The sequence below is a fragment of the Sturnira hondurensis genome, unplaced genomic scaffold (assembly GCF_014824575.4).
Source record: "Sturnira hondurensis isolate 20B ecotype Veracruz unplaced genomic scaffold, ASM1482457v3 Scaffold0020119, whole genome shotgun sequence".
NCBI classification, from domain to species: domain Eukaryota; kingdom Metazoa; phylum Chordata; class Mammalia; order Chiroptera; family Phyllostomidae; genus Sturnira; species Sturnira hondurensis.
Window position 1 is genome coordinate 5,471,596 of NW_028092750.1, and position 19,491 is coordinate 5,491,086.

The 19,491-nt window shown below is 53.6% G+C and overlaps 1 protein-coding gene and 1 long non-coding RNA gene across 9 annotated transcripts in view; one reads left to right on the forward strand and one right to left on the reverse strand.

Annotated features, from left to right (window-relative positions):
* Positions 1-1,414: 1,414 nt before the first annotated feature.
* UNC13A (unc-13 homolog A) overlaps positions 1,415-19,491 on the forward strand; it is a 55,526-nt gene continuing 37,449 nt past the window's right edge. For all 7 annotated transcript variants that reach the window (XR_005063999.1, XM_037028734.1, XM_037028736.1 and 4 more), the window contains exons 1-8: positions 1,415-1,558; positions 10,773-10,802; positions 11,462-11,561; positions 13,554-13,671; positions 15,034-15,157; positions 15,769-15,842; positions 16,674-16,728; positions 18,538-18,573. Coding sequence is in view for 6 of the 7 variants with exons in the window: in XM_037028734.1 (XP_036884629.1) it covers positions 1,537-1,558; positions 10,773-10,802; positions 11,462-11,561; positions 13,554-13,671; positions 15,034-15,157; positions 15,769-15,842; positions 16,674-16,728; positions 18,538-18,573 (559 nt within the window). In the remaining variant the exon portion in view is untranslated. The remainder of the gene's footprint in view (positions 1,559-10,772; positions 10,803-11,461; positions 11,562-13,553; positions 13,672-15,033; positions 15,158-15,768; positions 15,843-16,673; positions 16,729-18,537; positions 18,574-19,491) is intronic.
* LOC118975079 (uncharacterized) lies at positions 6,038-7,711 on the reverse strand. Of its 2 annotated transcripts, XR_005064001.1 has the most exons (3): positions 7,443-7,711; positions 6,450-6,712; positions 6,038-6,356 (listed from the first exon to the last, which is right to left on the reverse strand). It is a non-coding gene; the product is annotated as an uncharacterized LOC118975079 (long non-coding RNA). The 2 variants fall into 2 exon arrangements; XR_005064000.1 differs by lacking the exons at positions 6,450-6,712; positions 7,443-7,711 and adding an exon at positions 7,235-7,428.

Consider the following 19,491-nt stretch of genomic DNA (forward strand, 5'->3'; position numbering starts at 1 on the left):
AAGGTCCCAGGTTCGATTGCCAGTCAGGGCACATGCCTGGGTTGCAGGCCAGGCCCCTGGTTGGGGGTGCTCGAGAGGCAACTAATAGATGTTTCTCTTGCACATCAGTATCTCTCTCCCTCTCTTTCTCCCTCCCTTCCCCTCTCTCTAAAAAATAAATAAAATCTTAAAACAAATATGAAGAACTACAAAATCAATAGGAAAAGAGTCAAATTTTTTAAATGGGTAAAAGACTTGAACAGGAATTTCACCCAAACAAGAAACCAATACTCACAATAGAAGTTCCACCCCATGAATAATCAGAAAGTAAATCAAAACCAAAACTGGAGTTCACCCCCTCCACTTTGGCACAATTCAAAAACTTGGACAATTCAAAGTGTTAGCAAGGACATGGAGCAACCAAATGCTTATATAGTGCTGGGTCGGTGTAAACTGCTGGAGCAACATGGGACAGCAATTGGTGTCATCTGGTGAAGCTGGGCATGTGGGTGTCCTATGACCATCCAGCCCCACCCATGTTCACCAGCCTATATTTCTAAGAATGATCATAAAGTCTTAGGCTGTAATGATCCCTTAGTAGAAACAATCTTTTCAAAAAATCGTCACCAAAGAATTGTTCATTGATTTTAGAGAGAGAAGAAGAGAGAGAGAGAGAAACATTCATTGGTCACCTCTCATTGATTGGTGCTTGATGGGGGATCGAACCCACAACCTAGGTGTGTGCCCTGACTGGGAATCGAACCCATAACCTTTTGGTGTAAGGTCGACACTCCAACCAACTAAGCCACCTGGCCGGGGCAGTGGAAACAATCTTAATGTCCACCAACTACATAATAGATAAATAACCAATGGTATACTTATTCGAAGCAATATGGCAGTAAAAAAGTGTATCTATTACACCCACCAACTCTTGCACTGTTTTAGGCACTGGAGATACATAGCAAACAGGTTTTCAGGGCACTGGTCCACGTGGAACTGACCGGTTATAGGTGTGGGGAGGGGTGGTGAGCAGAGAATTGTGCCAGGGCCCAACCAGCGGAGGAGCTGGAGTCTGGAGGCGTCCAGAAAGTAAAGGCTCAGTTTGGAGGAATCAGGGAAGGCTTCCCAGTGAGGGGTTATGTTCACACTGGGCACTGACGGATGAATAGGAGTTTTCCAGTTCCATAAAGAAGCCAAGGATGGGATTCAGTCTGAGCATGTGCAAAGATCTACTGGCTGAGTAGCGCAGAGCGCTCTGTCACTCTGGTTAGGAAGCCCCAACCCGGCTCAGACCCTTTAAAGCCCCTCCCTGCCCGAGCCCCCGGCGCCCCAGCTGTAGGCGCTCCCGCAGCATCAGGCGTCCCCCGGGCTCCGCCCCGCGGTCACGTCAGCTCCACGTCAGGAGCTGTCCGCGCCCCCGGTGCTGAACCAAGATGGCCGGCGGCGGAGGCCGGGCCCCGGCGTGAGCTGAGCGCCGGCGGCAGCCCTGGCCATGCACCAGCCCGGCGGCCTCTGAGCCCGACCTGACGGTGCCAGTCCGCCGGCGACCCCGGAGACATGTCTCTACTTTGCGTTGGAGGTAGGAGGCGAGGCTGCGGGGAGGGGGGGGCCCGGTGTGGACCCTACTGGCTTCGGGGTCCGTGTGGATGCGGCTGGGCTCCTGGGCAGGCGGGGCGGTTGAGTAGAGCGCACGCGGCTGGACTTTTGAGGGGGTAGCCCTCGTAGACGCGACAGGACGCCTGATCAGTGTAGACATAGCTGGGCGCTCAGAGGGGTGCTGGCGGCAGCTGCTCGCCGTGCGTGGACTTGGTCGCACGCGGGGGTCCGCGTGGACGACAGCAGAGATCTGGAAACGGTCTAGACTGGGGCATCCGTGTAGACCAGGCTGTTAGGGGGTCGTGTGGGAGGGGCCGAGCCGCAGAGTTCGCATGAATCCTGCGGGGTACTTGGCAGGAGTCCTGCTCTGTGGGCTGGGCAGCGTGTCCTCGTGGACGCAGACTGAGTTCGGAATTCGAAGAGACGCACACGGGAGGGGTCTTCCAGCCCCGACCGTGTGAAACTTGGGGGCGGGGGCTTGGCCACTGGGACAACAGCGGGCTAGTAACCCCCTAGCCCTGGACGTGGAGGATGACTGTGAAAGGGGCTGGGGAGACCCCTCCCCACGACCTGAGAGGTCCGTGGTTGGGGGTCTTAAAAGGCGTTTTTTTTAGTTAACTCTTTGGCTTCCAGAGTTGGAGGCTGAGAGAATCGGCTGGAGGCCTCCCCAGCTCGCCGCCCCAGCTAGCGCCTCGAAACGCGCATTCGGCCTTCTCTGCAGGAAGCCGACCTCTTGGAGGTGCAGTGCCCCCTGCACCCCTCCCGGCCCCTCCTCACCTCACCCACTTCGTGCCTAAGCGAGGGAGGGAGAAAAGGGTGGAGCTATTTTGGGGCCCGAACGCCATCTGTACCGAGGCCCACGCCCAGGCCTGTGCTCCGCATTGGGGTGGAGGAGGGAGAGACGCGGGAGGGGCATGGCCATTCTCACCCCAGGAGGCTGGGGTGGGGGAGCAGCCGGCCCGCCAGGACCCCTGCGTCCCGGGCTCTCCTGCTGAGAAGTAAGGCTTTGGCAGGCCTTGGGCGTCAGGGGTGGTGGCGAGCCGGGGTACCAGAATTATAGAGGCCTCAACCTTGGGTTTTAAGGCCTGGGGTCCACCTCCCTCACCCCGACTCCCTTCAAGAAGACTGGAGTGAGGGAAGAGGTGTGTCAGCTAAGTCGGAGGCGTCAGGCTTCCAGAGGCCTTAGGCAGCGATGGTGCGCGCGTGTGCGTCTCTGTGTGCCTCCGTGAGAGCGCGCGGAACCGCTGCCTCAGCCTGGACCTGGGGGGGCGGGCGCGGGAGCGCAAAACCGTCCCCGCCGTCCCTCCCCCTCCCACCTCTCCCCCTCTGCCGTTCCATTCACAAACCTAGCTCCGCCCTCCTGCCCCCCTCCGCTGGGCTTTCCGGCGCTTTCCCTGGCCGATCGCGCGGGACTGGGCGGGCGTGGACGCGGGTGCTTAAAGGGACAGGGGCCTCCTTTCCCTGAGCTCGTTCCCGTCGGGCGGAGCAGGTGGTGGCAGAGGGCCCACAAGATCAAAATCTACTCATCCAACTCTTGGCCTGTGGAGTTAGGGAAGTGGAGAGGTGGAGGGGTCCCCACGCCGCGCACCCCCCTCCGCCAAGCGACTTATACAGACTAAGCCTAAGGGGAGGGGGAGGGGAAGATCTCAGTTCCCCACTGGTCTCTGCCCTCTTCTAAGTTGCCCAGCACTTGGAGGGAGGTGGGGTGGGGAGTGAGGAGTTTGGGAGGCTGGCACTGAAGAAGCGGACCTATGCGGGTGTTCTGACTGACTTTCTGCTCTTCCCACCCCCACCTCACCCTGCCTCACATCCTCCTCGGAGCTCAGTTTTTTGGAAGGTTTGCCTAGTTGGGGAGGAGGGGGAGAATCTCACCCTTCACTCTGACGCAAACAGGAGGCTGGGATGTGGGGGTGGTGTGAAGGGGGTGCAGTAAGAAGGGCGAAGCTTCCTGAAACGATACCTGGGGGAAGAACTGTGTCGGATGATTCTGTCACCATGGGGTGAAGGGGTGGTCGCTGGGAGGCGCAAGGCTAGGGATGAGGTGGGGTGGGTAAAACCCTAAGGTGTAAGGGGAGAAGTATGATGCTGAGAGAGGCTGAGGGGGAAACTGGGAGAAGTGGGAAGAGGGGGAAATGCTAGGAGGGGTGGTGGTGACCCAGTGAAGCCAGGATGATGGAGGGGAAGAATAGCAGAGAAGAGGAGGCGGAGGCGGGGCAGCAGTGGAGCTGGGCTGACAGGGCTTTCCATGGATCTGAGCTTATCCTTGGGATTGAGGAAATTCCTGGCCACCCAACCAGGGGCTCACATATGCACACACATGAGCTGGCACTTTCTAGCCAGACTTGCCCTATGTGGACAGAAATGCTCAGGACCCACCAAGGCTCCATGAAAATGACACTCCTGTGACTTCACACATGGACCAATGTGTCTGTTCACATGTGAACATACACACATAAATATATTCAGTACTGCCACAGACATGGTCTCTGCCATATGTGTGTATACATGCATGTACACATATATCCACATGAGTTTGATGTGTGTTCACAGTATCCATATCTCATGAAAATCTGCTTATGGCCTAACATGCAAGTGTATGCTCGTATATACATTTTAGGGTCCCAAATCTATAAGGAACATATATGTATACTCATAAGCACATGCCAAGCTATGTGCACACACATGAAAACACTAGATTAGACATTCAAAGCAGCCCCTTTGAACAGGTGAATGATGACACATACAGGCACATGCCTATGTATACAGCTTCACACAAGCGTGTATACCCATGCAAGTAAATAAACATGCATGCCATAAAACTGCATCACACACACACACCAATGTATGTTTCTATCTGACACATCACCTGCAAGCCCACAGGTACCTAAGCTCATACATATGCAGTTCCATATGCAGTCACACCCTACTTCTCACCACATATGTGCAAACCCTCACCTGCATTGGGATATGGCACATGTCCTTCCAAAATGCACATACACATCCATGTACACACACTTGCCTGCCCTGGTAACACAAGCAAATACACATGCAAACACACATAAATGCAAGCTCACCTCACACCAACACATTGGAGGCTACCTTGTGTAGGCCTTGCCTCTACCCCCTCTCATTTCGTTATTTATGTGGAGTCCCACTGCTGCATACCCCTGCCTCTAATTCATTTGCTAGGTCTTAGCAGAGTCCTAAGGTTGCTACTACCAAGAACTTCACCTGGTTCCTTCATACAATCATTCATACATTGACTCAGCAAGCATGAATTCAACACCTACTATGTGCCAGACACTGTTCCTGGCACCCAGCCACACTCCTGGACTCATGTTGGTGCAGTCAGAATGGGAACGAGAAGGAAGGGCTGAGGGAGCCTGGGAAGGGATCACCCGCAGATTTTTTTCCTCTGGGAAGCCTGCCCTGACATCACCACCACCATTTGCCTGGTCTCAGAAGATGAGGGAAGAGCTAAGAAGAAGGGAGAAACAACATGGGCAAAACTGTGGCAGAGTGGATTCAGTTCTAGACCTTCCTGTGCACCTCTTGGCATTTGCCAAGCCATTCATTGTTTTTAAGGCTCCATAAATATTTCATGAATTAATTTTGTGTAAAATTAGCAAATATGTTTGAGGATGCATTTGCCTTACAACTAATAATAAATCAATCAAAAGCACCACTATCCGGCATTCTACAAGCAATATTGAGGACTTTTGTGTTCATTGCCCTATTTAAACCTCAGAACAGCCATTTTACAGATGAAGAAAACTGAGGCTCATGGAGGGCCAATGATTTGCCTCATGCCACAGAGTCAGAGTTGCAGCTTCCTGAGCCTACTGGGAGTGGGGGTTAAAGGTTGAGGCTCCTTTCAGCCTCCAAGAACCTGTGAGACACCCAAGTCCCTTCCATGGGGTGAAAATCTGTCTTGGAATTGCCCTCTTTCTTCATCCACTCAGTAAAAAGACATGTCATGATCTCCCCATTTATCATGGCTATTCTCCTGCCCTTCTCCCAAAAATCCTTCACAAATACCTCTGCCCCTAACTGCCCCATTTCTGATACCACCCATGCAGGAGGGGTGTGCATCTGTCTTTGTTGTCACCATCCTCAGAAGATGCCCTTCAGGATTGGTTCTGATTCATCCTCAGGGCTGTAATCTTAGCTGCTCCCATAACCTGCACCTCATTCTTCCCCCACATACAACAGGCTTCCTCTGTGAGGTGCCAACCAGGACATTCTGAGTCCAGCATGTCTGGGTTTGAATCACTAAATCCACCACTTCCTGGCAAGTCCCATACCCTCTTTATTCCTCAATGTGCCCATCTGTAGATTGGGCACACTAATAGCTCCTACTGCCTAGGATTCCTGGAACTCTCCAATGAAGTGAAGTACACAGAGCCATTGGCACAATGCTTGTTCTGTGGAAAAGTTTAATAAGCGTGAGCCAAAGACAGAAAAAAAACAATGATGCTGTTTTTATTAATGGGACCTAAAAGCTTTCTTGAAGGGGCCCCACGGGGGTAAGACGTTTTCTGAACGCTAATTGCGTTCTCAGGGCTGTGGGGGGCTCAGGAGTACACAGGTTGCAAAAGAGATGCCAAGTTCTTCGGAAGTACATAGGAAGGCGAATTCAGAACCGTGGACAGCACAAGGAGGGCGCGTTCAAGGTGGTGAACAGCTTGGGCTGGAGAGACGGGTGGTTCAGCACTGTGGACAGCGAGATGGGGGGGTGCTCCAGGAATTTCGAACCTTGGGCAGCGCCTGAGCGGCTGTCACTGCAGAGATATGGGAAGAAGAAATGACGTCACCTCTTCATTTAACACTATTTAATGAGCACCTGCTATCTAGGCCAGGCCTAGTTTCGATACCTGGTAAACAAGAGACAGAAATCCCTGTCAAGATTCTTGGTGCATTTTTTACATCGGAGGTTCTGGATTGTTTCTGTCTTTGGTAGGTGAAGGGTTCTCTTTCCCGGATGCCAAACCAGCGAGGCCAGTGTCTTTATCACAAAGCTCATATCCGCCATCAACATCACATATGAAACTGCCAAACGTTCCAGAATTTATTTCAGAATTCTCTAGGCTTCCCCCCTCACCCCTTGTAGTGACTTCTGACACCTGGCAAGCATGTCCTGTAGGGGAGGGGACATTGAGCCGCTTCTCTTCAGGGTAGGAATCCTCCACTTCCCACCTCCACCTCCAGGCCTGGCAGGTCATAGACCAAGTACCCCAACATCGGAGTCCACCTCAATTAGAATCCAGGGTCTTCCAGGCCAGGGGCACATTTAAAATCCAGCCAAATAAAAGTAGCAGTGAGCCCTGGCTGGTGTGGCTCGGTGGATTGAGCGCTGGCCTACAAACCAAAGGGTCACCAGTTCGATTCCCAGTCAGGATTCATGCCTCGGTTGCAGGCCAGGTCCCCAGTTGGGGGCATATGAGAGGCAACTACACATCGATGTTTCTCTCCCTCTCTTTCTCCCTCCCTTACCCTCTCCCTAAAAATAAATGAAAACATCTTTAAAAATAGTAATGCTACTATTAATAATAGTAGTAGTAATGATAGTATAATAATGCTGATCCTAATACTGATTAAGGGGAGAGGGAGGAACAGAAGGGAAGACTAGAAGAGGAGGAAGAGAACCGGCTTGCTCTACCTCTCCGCATTTCCCAGATGGAGAAACCGAGGTCCAAGGCCTGACGGCGCCCATGAGGGGAGCCCTGCTCCTGACTCCACTGCTTCTGCCGTAGCCGTCGTCCGCCTGTGCAACCACATCAGTCAGCCAGTGCTGACCGCCCCCCACCCCCCGGGACGGCGGCGCTGCTGACCGGGCCCGACCACGCAAATTCTGCGGCGTCGCTCACCAGCTGGTCGGAGGGGCCAGCAGTAGGCCCCGCCCTGACCCGCCATTCCCGGCGGCCCAGCCGCCCACGCCCTCCGTGCCCTCGTTATAAATAGCCTCTTGCGTGCGACCCGGAGCGGGCGGGGCAGGGCGGCGCTTCCGCCCCAGTGACCCCATTGCCCGGAGAAGGTGGGGAAGGGAGCGGGCGCGTACGTGAGGGTGATGGAGGCGAAGGCGACAATGACTCGGGATCATTTGCTGAGGGAAAGACGTGTTCTGACGGGAAGGCAGTGGGGGGTGGGGAAGGAGGGAGAGAACAAGACTTGGTTCTTTTTGTGAGCCCTCTCGGCCGCTCCCGGAGCCCCCCGCCTCCCTCCAAGCCCCTCCCACTTTCGCTGTGCTCTCCCCGCCCCCCGCGCGTCGGCTCTGGCTCCCCTTCCCTTCGTCCCCCGCCTCCTGCCACCATCCGGTACCCTGCTGTGAGTTCCCTACCCCGTGAGTTCTCCTCCCCACTCTAAGGCCCCCTCCCTGATCCCCCTTTCCTGTCTGAGCCCCCTCTCCCACCCTGAGTCCCCCCTCCTTTCTCTGAGTCCCCAGGAAGAACATAAATTAGTATCGTTACCCTAAACTCCCTGAAGGGACCTGGAGGCCTGAGCCTGGCCTCTGCCGTGGGAGCTGGTCCCTCCAGCAGTCTCCCACTGCTGTGGACCCCAGCCAGGCCCACTGCCCTCTGGCCCTCAGAGGCCTGGGGAGCAGGAAAGTGGGTAGGGCAAAGGAGTGGAGACAAGAGAGATAGAGACAAAGTCAGAAGGGAAGGAAGGAGACAGAAAGACAATGACGAGTGGTGAGAAACAGCACGGGAGGAGGGAGACAAGGAGAGGCGCCACGCCCCCCCCCCCCCCNCCCCCCCCCCCCCCAGGAGAGTATGGAGGACAGACTTTGGACGGACGGCCTCTCTGAGCCCTGTCTTGATCTGTACAAAGGAGACACAGTGGGAGCTGCAGGGTGGAGCATGGGTCAAGTGAGGCTAGACCCCAGTCAGCCCCCCTCCATCCCCCAGGGCCTCTCACCTACCCGCCTCAGCTTCTTCTATCCAACTCTTCTTTCCTGGTTCTGCCAGTTCTCTCCCCCTGTCTGCCCTCCGTAGTGGAAATCTACATGTCTCTCTCCTTCTGTCTCTCTGCGTCTCTGTGTCTGACTTTCTTGATTTGTTGTCTCCACCCCCTTCTTCCTCCTTTTCCTCTCCTCCCCCCGTAGGTCCCTCTGTGTGTGCCTTTCTCAGCCCCTGCATGTGTCTCCCTCCCATCCTCCCTCCCCTCTCTGCTCCTGCACCCCCTCCCTTCACAGTCATCAGGCAAGCTGGAACAACCCCAAGGAGAGAGGGCCAGAGCTCCTGGTGCACACAGTCCTAAGGACCCCTGAGCTTCTCTCAGCCCCAGGGTTGAGAAGCTGGGTAAAAGAAGAGGGCCATGACAGAAAATACAGGGGCATATAGAAGGAGACAGACAGACAGACACAAACACACACACACAGCCAGATCTAGAAGAGCAGGGAGAGACTGGATTACCATGAAACAGAGATGGAAGTTTTGAGAGAGTTCACTTTGCCTAGGGTCACACAGCGTGGTAAAGTGAACCTGACTCCACTGGACTCCACCTCTCCGAACGCCCAGCCAAGAGCTCCCTGGTCACTCCACCTCCACACCCAAACCCGGGTGGGGTATGATGCCCAATCATTGGCATTTAAAGTCTGGGTCTTTCAGAGGCATAAGGAGGCACTCATTCCCGCTCTCCCTCCGCCGCTCTGGGGAGTTCACTCAATGCTTCTGCAAGTCGATCCCACTGCTGTGCAGCAGCCCTACCCCCAAACAGGAACGAGCAATACTGACAAGTATTTAGGACCACTCCTGTCCTCCTTTCATGGGAATTCTCTCTTCACTGGCTCCATTCAGCTGCTTTTGCATGGCAGAAATTCAAGAGATGGGGACAGAGATATAAGCAAGATGGGAGCCTGTGGTATTTGCCCAGAAAAAAGTCCAAACTTGACTCTTAAAAACAAAGGAAGAATAAACCACAATTCTGTTACTAGAAATTTATCCTCTAAGTTGCTTACACACACTCTTCAGAACATACTGAAAAACACCAAGGCCTACGGAGGGTGTGGAATGCTACTGTTTGTGTAGGAAATAAAATAACGAGCCTGTGCTCCTGACTGCCAAGGCCAGGCTCTCTGTCTAGTACCTGGTGATGCTGGGTGCACTTGGGAGGCAGAATGAGGGCTAGCGTAGAAAGAACCTTATTCTCACTGTAAAATTTTTGGATTAGTTTGATTTTGTAAAATGTGCATGTGTTGCCTACTCAAATAAAAACATTCCTTTGCAAATTTAAAGGTAGCAGAAACTGGAAAGGAGGAGAGAGGCTCAGTTTGGAAACAGATTTTAGGTGGAGGTGGAGCATGAACAATGGAGAAAGATGTTGGGGGCAGCTGCAGGGGGCAAGAGATGCTGAAAGTGAAAGTTTACTATCCTGTGAGAAAAGCCAGGGAAGAGGGAACTTGTTTTGAACCATTAGGGCTGTGCGTTATGTGATATCTGAAGAGACTGGACCACACAGGACCCTGACATATATTCGGGTTGCACCTTTCACAGGTAAGTGGGACTGGACAAGCTCTAACAATCTCCTGGACGGGACCAGGATGTCCTCTTATACCTCCTCTAGTCCTGGGGAGTGTTTGGTAGGACAGGCTGAACTGGACAATTGGGGGAGAAATCTTGCTAGCTTAACAGGGGGATAGGGTCACTGGAGACTGTCTCTCCTCTCTCCCTCCTTCCCTCCTCCCCAACTGTCCTCCCTCTGTGGCAATCCTGGAGGCCTTCCTGTAAGAGGCCCCTTCTGCCACCTGCCCAGCTCCTTCTTTTAAATCTTGCTCAATTAAGGGTAAAGGCATAGCTGGAGGGGAGAAGCTTTAGGGGGATTTGATAAGGAGGGAGGAGGGACATGGATTATTCCCAGGGTCCAGATTCCTTCCACCCGTAGATCTGCCTCTGCTCACCTGTCTGATGGCCGCTCTCTCTCCCTCCCATCCCTGCCTCCCTTCTCTCCTTATTTTACCTCCTCTCCTTGTCTCGTTCTCTCTGTCTCTAAATTTTGCCTCTGTCTTTATCTTCTTTTCATTTTTTCCTGTTTGGTTTCTGTATCTATCTCTTTTGCTTTCTATCCTTGCCTCTGTCTTCTCTGTTTCTGTATCTCCTCTCTGTCATTCTTGCTCTGTCTCTATTTCGATGTCTCTCTCTGTCTCTCTTCTCCCTGCCTCTCTCCCCATTTCCCTTCCCTATCTCTGTCTCTCTCCACAGTCAAAAAAGCCAAGTTTGATGGTGCCCAAGGTAAGTGGCCTCTATACCTGTCCTGTCCTATGTTGTCTGTTTGTCTCTCCATCTCTTGGAGAGACCAGGAAGGGGGATCTGAGCCATTGGTGGGGGACTTGGGCTGTGTGTGTGCTAAGCATCATGGAGAATGTCAGACAGGGCTGTGGTCCCAGCAATCACCTCAGCTGTCCCCTGAAAACCCCTCGGTGGGTGGGGCTCACCCTGAGCCAATAGCCCTTCCCAGGGTCTTAAGAGATAGGGTGGGGACTCTTAGATCAGGGTCCAGGTGAGGAAAGTGAGGCTCAGAGAGGTGTTGGAGTTTCTTATAGTTACTTTTTTTCCCATCTGGGACCTCAAGTTTTCCAGCTTGAGGAAAAATCAAGGCTGTTGGACATAGTTATTTCTAAGCAGCAGGATTAGGCATCCCCAGATTCCATGTCTCCCTGCACCAAGGCCCCTTCCTTGTGCTCTAAGGGACTGGGCATAGGGGGAACCTTGGGGACTGGCCTGAGAGTGGGAGGGACACACAGAAGCAGAGCATCGTGTTGGACCTGGGCCCCCCGCCCACTGCCGAGCACACACACAGCACTTGGGGGTCACAGCAGGCTGACTAGAGCTTGGGAAGGGGCACCAGGGGTGCCTGAGCCCCCACACTAACCCTGCTCTCACCACCACAGAGAAATTCAACACATATGTGACCCTGAAGGTGCAGAATGTCAAGAGCACGACCATCGCTGTGCGGGGCAGCCAGCCCAGCTGGGAACAGGATTTCATGTTGTGAGTCTGACTGGTCCTGCGCAGCCTCCCCTCTGACACCTGGTCCCATTGGGCAGAGCCAAACATTTGGGTGTCGTCTGGGACTGCCGTTCCCCCTCCCTCTGCCCCATGTCTACCCATCAGCTTTGCCTCCAAAGCACTTCCCAAACTCAGTCACTTCCCTTTATCTCTGATGCCACCAGCCAAGTCTCCAGTGCCACCAGCCTCCACCCGGGCCTCCTGCTGCAATCTGCCTCTCCCAATCTGTTCTTCTCCAGGCAGCCAGAGGGATATTTTTAAAACTGCAAATCACATCCTTTCATTCTCCAAACTTGCCTGTGGCTCATCAACCTCAGAACAAAAACCGCATGCCTCCCCTTAGCCCCAAAGAGGCCTGGCCCCTATGACTTCCCACCAGTATCTCTCTCCATCTTTCCTGGTTCACCTGCCCCAGCCATAGCCACCGCTGCAGGGTTCCTCCAATGTGGCCAGTTTGTTCCTGCCCCAGGATCTTTGTACTTGCTCTTGTCCCACCTCCTTGCCCCTCTCAGCTGGTCTTTTTTTTTTTTAAGATTTTATTTATTTATCTTTAGAGGGGAAGGGAAGGAGAGAAGGAGGGAAATATCAATGTGTGGTTGCCTCTCGTGAGTCCCCTGCTAGGAACTGGCCTGCAACCCAGGCATGTGCCCTGACTGGGAATCGAATCGAGATCGTGTAATTTGCAGGCCCTCGCTCAATCCACTGAGCTACACCTCAGCTGGTCTTTCTTATCCTTCCTGTCTCAGCTGTGTCCCCTCCCTGACCACTACTGCCAGACTGCAGTTGAAGAGTCATTTCAGGCCTTTCTACCAATTGTTAATTTGGTCAAATTTGTGTGAATTTTGGACATATTTGTGGCCCCTGACCCCAGACTGTGAGCTCTAGGAAGGTAGGGCCTGGTTGGTCTCTGCCGCTATTCTCACCCCCACACCACGCACGGGGCCTGACACTCAATACATATTTGCCTAATCAGTGAATGAATTCATGATCTGGAACCTCCTCTCGACCTGGAGCCTTGCAGGCCCTCCTAGTACATCCCACCTGCTCTGATGATGGGAACGTGTGCCATGCTCTCTGCTAAGGCTTTGATTACATCAATTTGCCCATGACGCTGGGAAGGAGGACACTACTGTAACCCTCATTTTACAGATGAGAAAACAGAGGCCACCTGCTCAGTGTCACATAGCCTCTGCCTGGAAGAGCTAGGATTTGGCCCCAAGCAGCCCCCCACCCCTGAGCAGAGCCTGGCTGGGGGCTGTCAGACCTGGAAGCTGTGAGAGAACCCAGTTAGGATCCTGGAGCAGAGGAGCATGTGGGGAAGTAAGGGAGGAGCTGGCCTTACAATTTTGAGGAAGATGTAAAGTGGGGAGGGACAAGGTGGTCCCCAGCTCCCTGAAAACCAATAACTGAATGACTAGGTTACAGCCAATATATATATATATCGGCAAATTGGTAAATTCAGTGAATTAAACATTCACCAAGGTTTCCCCCCAAATATGCCTATATACGTAGTGTGGGGCCTGCCGGGAACAGGATCATTCACATGTTCAGGGATGTCCCCATATGATTGGACAGAGATGACACTTAGAAGGATGGAGGCACCCCAGATGCCCTTATCCTGGGATAACGGGGCCACAAAGGGTATTTGGGCATCTTTCTCGCTTAGCCAGCGTTCTCAAGGTTTGAGGGTTTGAGGAGGCACCAGGCAAGTTGAGGTGTAGGGGGTGTGTGATATCTGTCCCAGCCCTTCCATCCCAGCTTGGAGCCCTGGTTCCGCTGTGAGACCCTGAGCATGTAACGTAGCCCTCTGGCCTCAGTTCCCCATCCACTAAACGAGAATCACTGTGTTACCTTCCTGGCTAGGACTCACCCAGGCCAGGGTTGAGTTCCAGTTGGCTGTATGTCCTAAGGTGAGCGAACTGACTTTTCCGAGTCTCCTTTCTCTTACTCCTGCCCTCTCCTCTCTCCCCTCAGCGAGATTAACCGCCTAGATTTAGGGCTGACAGTGGAGGTGTGGAACAAGGGCCTCATCTGGGACACGATGGTGGGCACCGTGTGGATCCCCCTGCGGACCATCCGCCAGTCCAATGAAGTGAGTGGTGGGCTGAGGGTTGGGGAGCAGTGCCTGGGAGGGGCTCAGAGGCCAGTGGCTTAAACAAGATGGACATCAACCTCCATCCCTGACAATGTTCATGTGTCTGCATCTGGGGCTGCATTTGCAGCTCCAAAGTCACCAGGGTCTAAACTCTTTCCATTTTATTTGCCCTTCTTTTCATGCACTTCCACCTCATAGCCTAGGATGGCTGCTGGAGAACCACCATTATATTTGCGCTTCCACCAGGGAAGGGAAAGGTGGCAAGGGATGGAGTTTACCCTCCAAGTTAAGGGCCAAACCAGGAAGTTGCTCTTGGCATTTTACCCACATCCCATTGGCCAGAACTTAGTCATGTGGCCCCACTAGCTGCAAAGGAGTCTGGGAAATATAGTCTTAAGATGCATAGCCCTGCACCCAACTAAAAATGTATTCCTATGGAAGAGAGGGGAAGGGATATTGTGAGTAATTAGCACTTTGTGCAAGAGGAAGGCCACACAAGCCCTGAAGGTACTAGACAATCTTGGCCTCCTGACCTTAAGTTTTTCCTCTTCCATTTCATTCCCCCATGCTGAGCCCAGCAGCATCTTATTACCCCCAGACCGTTTCCCACCCTCTCTCCACATCTCCCTTGGGAGTCCTTCTTGATGGCACCTGCTCACATTGCCAGCCTTATCTCCCTCTACACCCCCACCTCCACCCCTTACAGGCCCCAAAGAAGCCCTCTGAACCTTTGCATAAGTTGTTTCCTTGGCTTCCAGTGTCCCTCCCATCACCTTCTAAGCTCAGCTCCCATGTCTTGTCCTCTGGGAAGCCCTTCTAACTTCCCCCTGGATACATGCAGAGGATCCTGGATTACTATTTTCACCCCTACCAGCCTCTCCCTGGGGCTGTGGAAAGCAAGTTCCACAGAACATCATTCTCACTTGAGATAAAGAAACTGAAGTTCAGAGTGGATCCCACCTGTGGAAGGGCTTGTGTCCCTGAACCCAGGGGCACTGGTTCATTCACTAGGGGAAGGATTTCCTTCCTGGATTGTGGGAGCACCAGGGCCTTTATATGAAGCTAGGACTGCACAGTTGCTGTCAGCGAGGAGGAGTGGCTGTGTAACTACCCGTGCTGACTCCACAGGGCCCTCTCTCTGGGTCTTTGACTCTGGGTTCCCTGGACAAGTCCCCATGTTGCCCTGGACCGGGCTCTTCCCTCTGAGTCTTAGTTTCCTCATCTGTAAAGTGGGGGTGTGGCCTTGGCTCTTGGGGTAGGGATGAGATGGGATGAGGGAGACAACTCGTGTTAACAGGTACCTGATCCACCTCACCTGACCTGGACCTGACCCCTGTCTTCATTGCTCCCTATACCCAGGAGGGTCCTGGAGAGTGGCTGACTCTGGACTCCCAGGTCATCATGGCGGACAGTGAAATTTGTGGCACCAAGGACCCCACCTTCCACCGCATCCTCCTTGACACCCGCTTTGAGCTGCCCTTAGGTGAGTTTGGGGGGCGCAGGACCCTCACCCAGTCCCAGGATAATGGTCAGGCCTGGGTAGGCCATATAAGCCTCATTGTGAGGGCAAAGTTTCCTCTCCCCAGAGGAGAGGATTTTCTGGGTCTCAGCGAGTCAGGTGAGGTGTGCACCTGCTGAGTATAGAGCATGTTCCAGCTCTTACAGGTCACCAGGGGGAAGCAAATGCTTCTAGATCCATGGGACAGAGGTCTGAACTGCCCTGGCTGGTCCTTGGTGAGAGATTTGGCTTCAGGGGTGAGCTGGGGATAGAAAAGAGACAGAGACAGAGAGAGACAGCAGAGATAAACAAAGGTAGAGACACAAAGAGGCCTTTCCACCTTTCCTGGAAGCAGCTTGGTTCTCCCATGTCGTCCCTCCAAGACTCATGGCTCCCCCACTGTTGTAATGCTAGGGTACATCCTCTCTCCCATTCTCCATCCACCCCCAAGGCAGTGCTGGGGCAGGGTGGGACGGGGCTGCCACCCTGTCCCCAGACCCACTGGAGACCAGCCCCGTAGACCTGCAGGATACACGGGGTGTGTGCTGAGGGGACGGCAGCAGCTTTCAGGCTTACAGCCAGGACTCCCCTTCCAGACATTCCTGAGGAGGAGGCCCGTTACTGGGCCAAGAAGCTGGAGCAGCTGAATGCTATGCGGGACCAGGATGAGGTGAGTATTGACATGGGGGCCTCTTTCCTTCTTGTGTCTGTCTTTTCATCTCCCCATGTCCTCTGCTCTCTGTCTCCCTGCTTGTCTTTCCCTATATCTGTGTCTCTAACTCTTCATAACCCAGCTGAATCTGTGACTCCTGTGATCCCGTCTCCAAGCAGGATGTCAGCCAGGAACAGTCTACCAACAATGTGATGGTGATTTCAATCAACTCAGGTTCTGCATTTGCCAAATGCCCTTGAGGACATACAGGGGCCCTGAAGCGGTTCTCACACCCCCTCTCTGCCTCACAGCCCTCAATTCCTCAAGTCACACTTTCAGACTTTCTTAAAAATTCTCATCCCCCACAAGCCTCAGCCCCTGTACCTCCACTCTTCCATGCCGCCCCTTCCTCATCTTCTTGGCTCTATATCCCCACAGTGCAAAGACCCCCTGTAGCCCAGAGGACAGTCTTTAAAAGGTGAGGGCAGGGAAGGAATAGCTGACAAGACTACAGTGTTCTCTAGTGAGAGGTGGAGGGCAAGGGGCCAGTACTCACGTGTGGGTACTTTTTGTCCAACCTCATTTCTCTGTCTGTCTGTCTCTCCATCCTGTCTCTCTCGCCTCTGTTTCTTTCCTTCATGTGTGTCTCTTTTTCTTTTTTCTGTATCTGTGTCTCCCTGCCTCTCTGTATGTATCTCTGTCTGTCTGTGAACATCTGTATCTTTCTCCTCCAGAGGGAGAGGGTTGGAGAGGCACGGGGGAGTCAGGATGGGACACAGCAGAAGACCATCCCAGTCCCCTGGCTCCTGGCCCCTCTGAGATGTGCCCTCTTTCCTTCCCTCCCCTCAGTTTTCATTCCAAGATGAACAAGACAAGCCTCTCCCCGTCCCCAGCAACCAGTGTTGTAAGTACCTCTCCATCCCTTCCTTGACCTCCCTCCCCACCCGTGGGTGTTGTGTGTAACAGGCCAACTCCTCTCCAGAGGCACGGGTCCTGAGAGTGGGCAGTTAGTGCTCACAGTGTGGTGGAGGGAAGAAGAGATCTGGACTTGGGTTTGAGTTCTGCCTGGCTCTGTGGCCGCAGGGGTGCCGGTGTCCCTCTCTGACCCCTGGAGTTGCTCTCTTTGAAACCGTGCATCTGACAGCCCTTTGCTTTGAGGGGTCCCAGAACATCTAGAGGCTTAAAAACATTTTGCAGACACTTTAATCCTATTCATCGAACCCAGATGAGGGGCTCTTTTGTGTGGCTGGCACAGGCCCCCCAGGCAGCGCACAGCCAGAGGGAGCAGACGGATACTGACAGTCCTGCCGACACAGGTAAAATAGGTGCACGGACGATGGACAAAGGCTGTTTCACTCGCCTGTTTCCTTAGATGAAGAAACTGAGGCCCAGGAGGAGAAGCAACTTGCCCAAGGTCACACACCCGGCAGGAGGCAAAGCCAGGATTTGAACTAGGTCTGAGGGATTCTTCCCACTGCACTGTGTCTTTGCTGATGATCATCACGTTCCTCTGCCTACTGCCCCTCCATCCGGGCTGGGGTTTCAAGATTGTTTATGTTCCTTGGCCCTGTGGACACTCAGAGGCACCCAGACCAGTTCTCCATGGGCCAAGCACATGTTTCTTTCCCAAAAGTTCCTCCTGAGTCCTCGAGTGGGGAGGAAGTGACGGATCGCAGAGTCCCAGGGTAGAACCCGAACTCATGACGCTTTGTCTCCACCCCGCACTTCAGCTTCTCTCTCCAGTTCCATCTTCTTCCTTATCTCCCCTTTCTCCCTTCCCTCCTCTCTCACTGTCTCCCTGTACCTGTTTTTCACACCCCCATATGCCCAGGATGGTGATGGTAGGGCCTAGTGTGGGGAGCTGCTAGGGGACTGCAGATCTGACCTAACTTGGGGTATGTTACTGAGAAAGTCTCTTGACTTCCTTGCCTGGGGGGAAGCCATCACTTCCCAGAAGGAATTATGATCCCCCTACCCCCATGAATGGGCTCACTGAAGGTTGTGGTGGGGGAGGGACAGACGAGGTGGAAGCAGGAGCAGATGACAGAGTACCTGGGCAGGTGGATTGAAATGAAGAGTGGGTTCAGTTTGGGAATGGAGACCCACCTCCCAGCATTTTAGGAACGTTCTTGGAGGGGTCAGCCAAGGCTCAGAGGAGTCAGGTTTCTGGTCTGAGGCATTTCCCACAATGCCAGGCACTGGGAGCGATGAAGGGAGATGTGGTTCCCTTCCTGGCCCTGAAGCTCAGAGGCTGTGTGACTTGAGGCTGCTCCTCCCACCTCTCTGAGCCCTGTTTCTTCACCTGTACAATGAGCAGGATGAGCAAAACCCGCCAACAGGGGTGTTTCAAAATTTAAGATTTCCAATTCAATATTTTTTCCTCACACACAAGATAGGGGAGGGAATGAGAGGGGTGTGCTTTCCCTAGACTTCAGAGCTGGAAAACTCTGGTCCTAAATGCCCTTTTTGTTACTTCCTGGCCGAGCCTGTGCCCTCCTCAAAAAACAGATATTCCGCCTTTCTCCCATGGTGGTGAGTGAAGGCGTGACAAGTGTCAGTGGTTAAACAGATACGTAGGGAAAGATCCTCAGGTTAGGAGGCGACTGGGGTCCTGGGTGGGAGGAGATGGGGAGAATGAGGAGGACGGCAGAGCCCCCCTCCTTGTGCCTCGCTGCCTGCTCCCTTTTACCATCTCTGCCCCTTCTCTTTGTAGGCAACTGGAGTTATTTTGGCTGGGGTGAGCAGCAGAGTAAGTACTCAGCTCGACATCCTGGGAGGCCATGGGGAGGGGATGCCTGGCAACCCCACCTCCCCACCGTGCAGGGAAGCAGGGAGCCTTGGCTGGGACACTGGGGCCAGACAAGGCCCCAGATGTTAATGGTTGGGGCAAGGCGCCTTCCCTGCCCTCCTGCCCCAACCATTAACATCTCTCTTGGGGGGTCCTGCTCTGTCTGGTGGGGAGTGAGCACTGCCAATGGGGTGGAAGGGTTCAGCTGGAAGGCCTGGGCATTTAGACGGGAGACCTGCCTGTCTCCAGCTGGGCACTGTGACCTCCGTCCCCCCACTCCCCACGTATAACCTCATCTCCTCTCCTGTGACTCCTCCCTCTTTTTGTCTTCCCATCTTCCTCCACCACCTGGAAAAGTCACTCCGAGGGTGGGGGTGGGGAAGAAAGAGAGTCTCAGAGCAGAGAGCAAGGGTCCCCAGGTGGATATCATTGCCGAGACCTCCCTCCAAAGCCCCTCACACATCTCCCTCCAATTTGCCCCCAGGGGAGGGAGACAAGCTATCCCCCCAATTTGGATACCCATTTCTCTCCCTAAGGAAGAGTTCTCTCATTCCCATGTCCTTCCTCTTCCAGAGAAATCCAGTCCTTTAGTCTGCATATGACCCTACGTCCTCTCTCCTCCGCTAGCTGGGGGCTCCTCCACCCCACCCTCTCCCTGGTGGACAAACTCCACTCCCCGCTCCCTCCAGGACCAGGGAAACTGTTTACATGTACTTCAGTCCAAACAACTTGTCAAAAATAAGTCAGTCAGAAATCAACTTGACCAGAATAGACAGTAGGCAGAAAAGATTTGGTAACAACCAGTTTGCCACAAGCAAACAATACCATCAAAAACAGAGATGTTTTTGGTTAAAACCAATTTGGCTAAAGCTGATAACT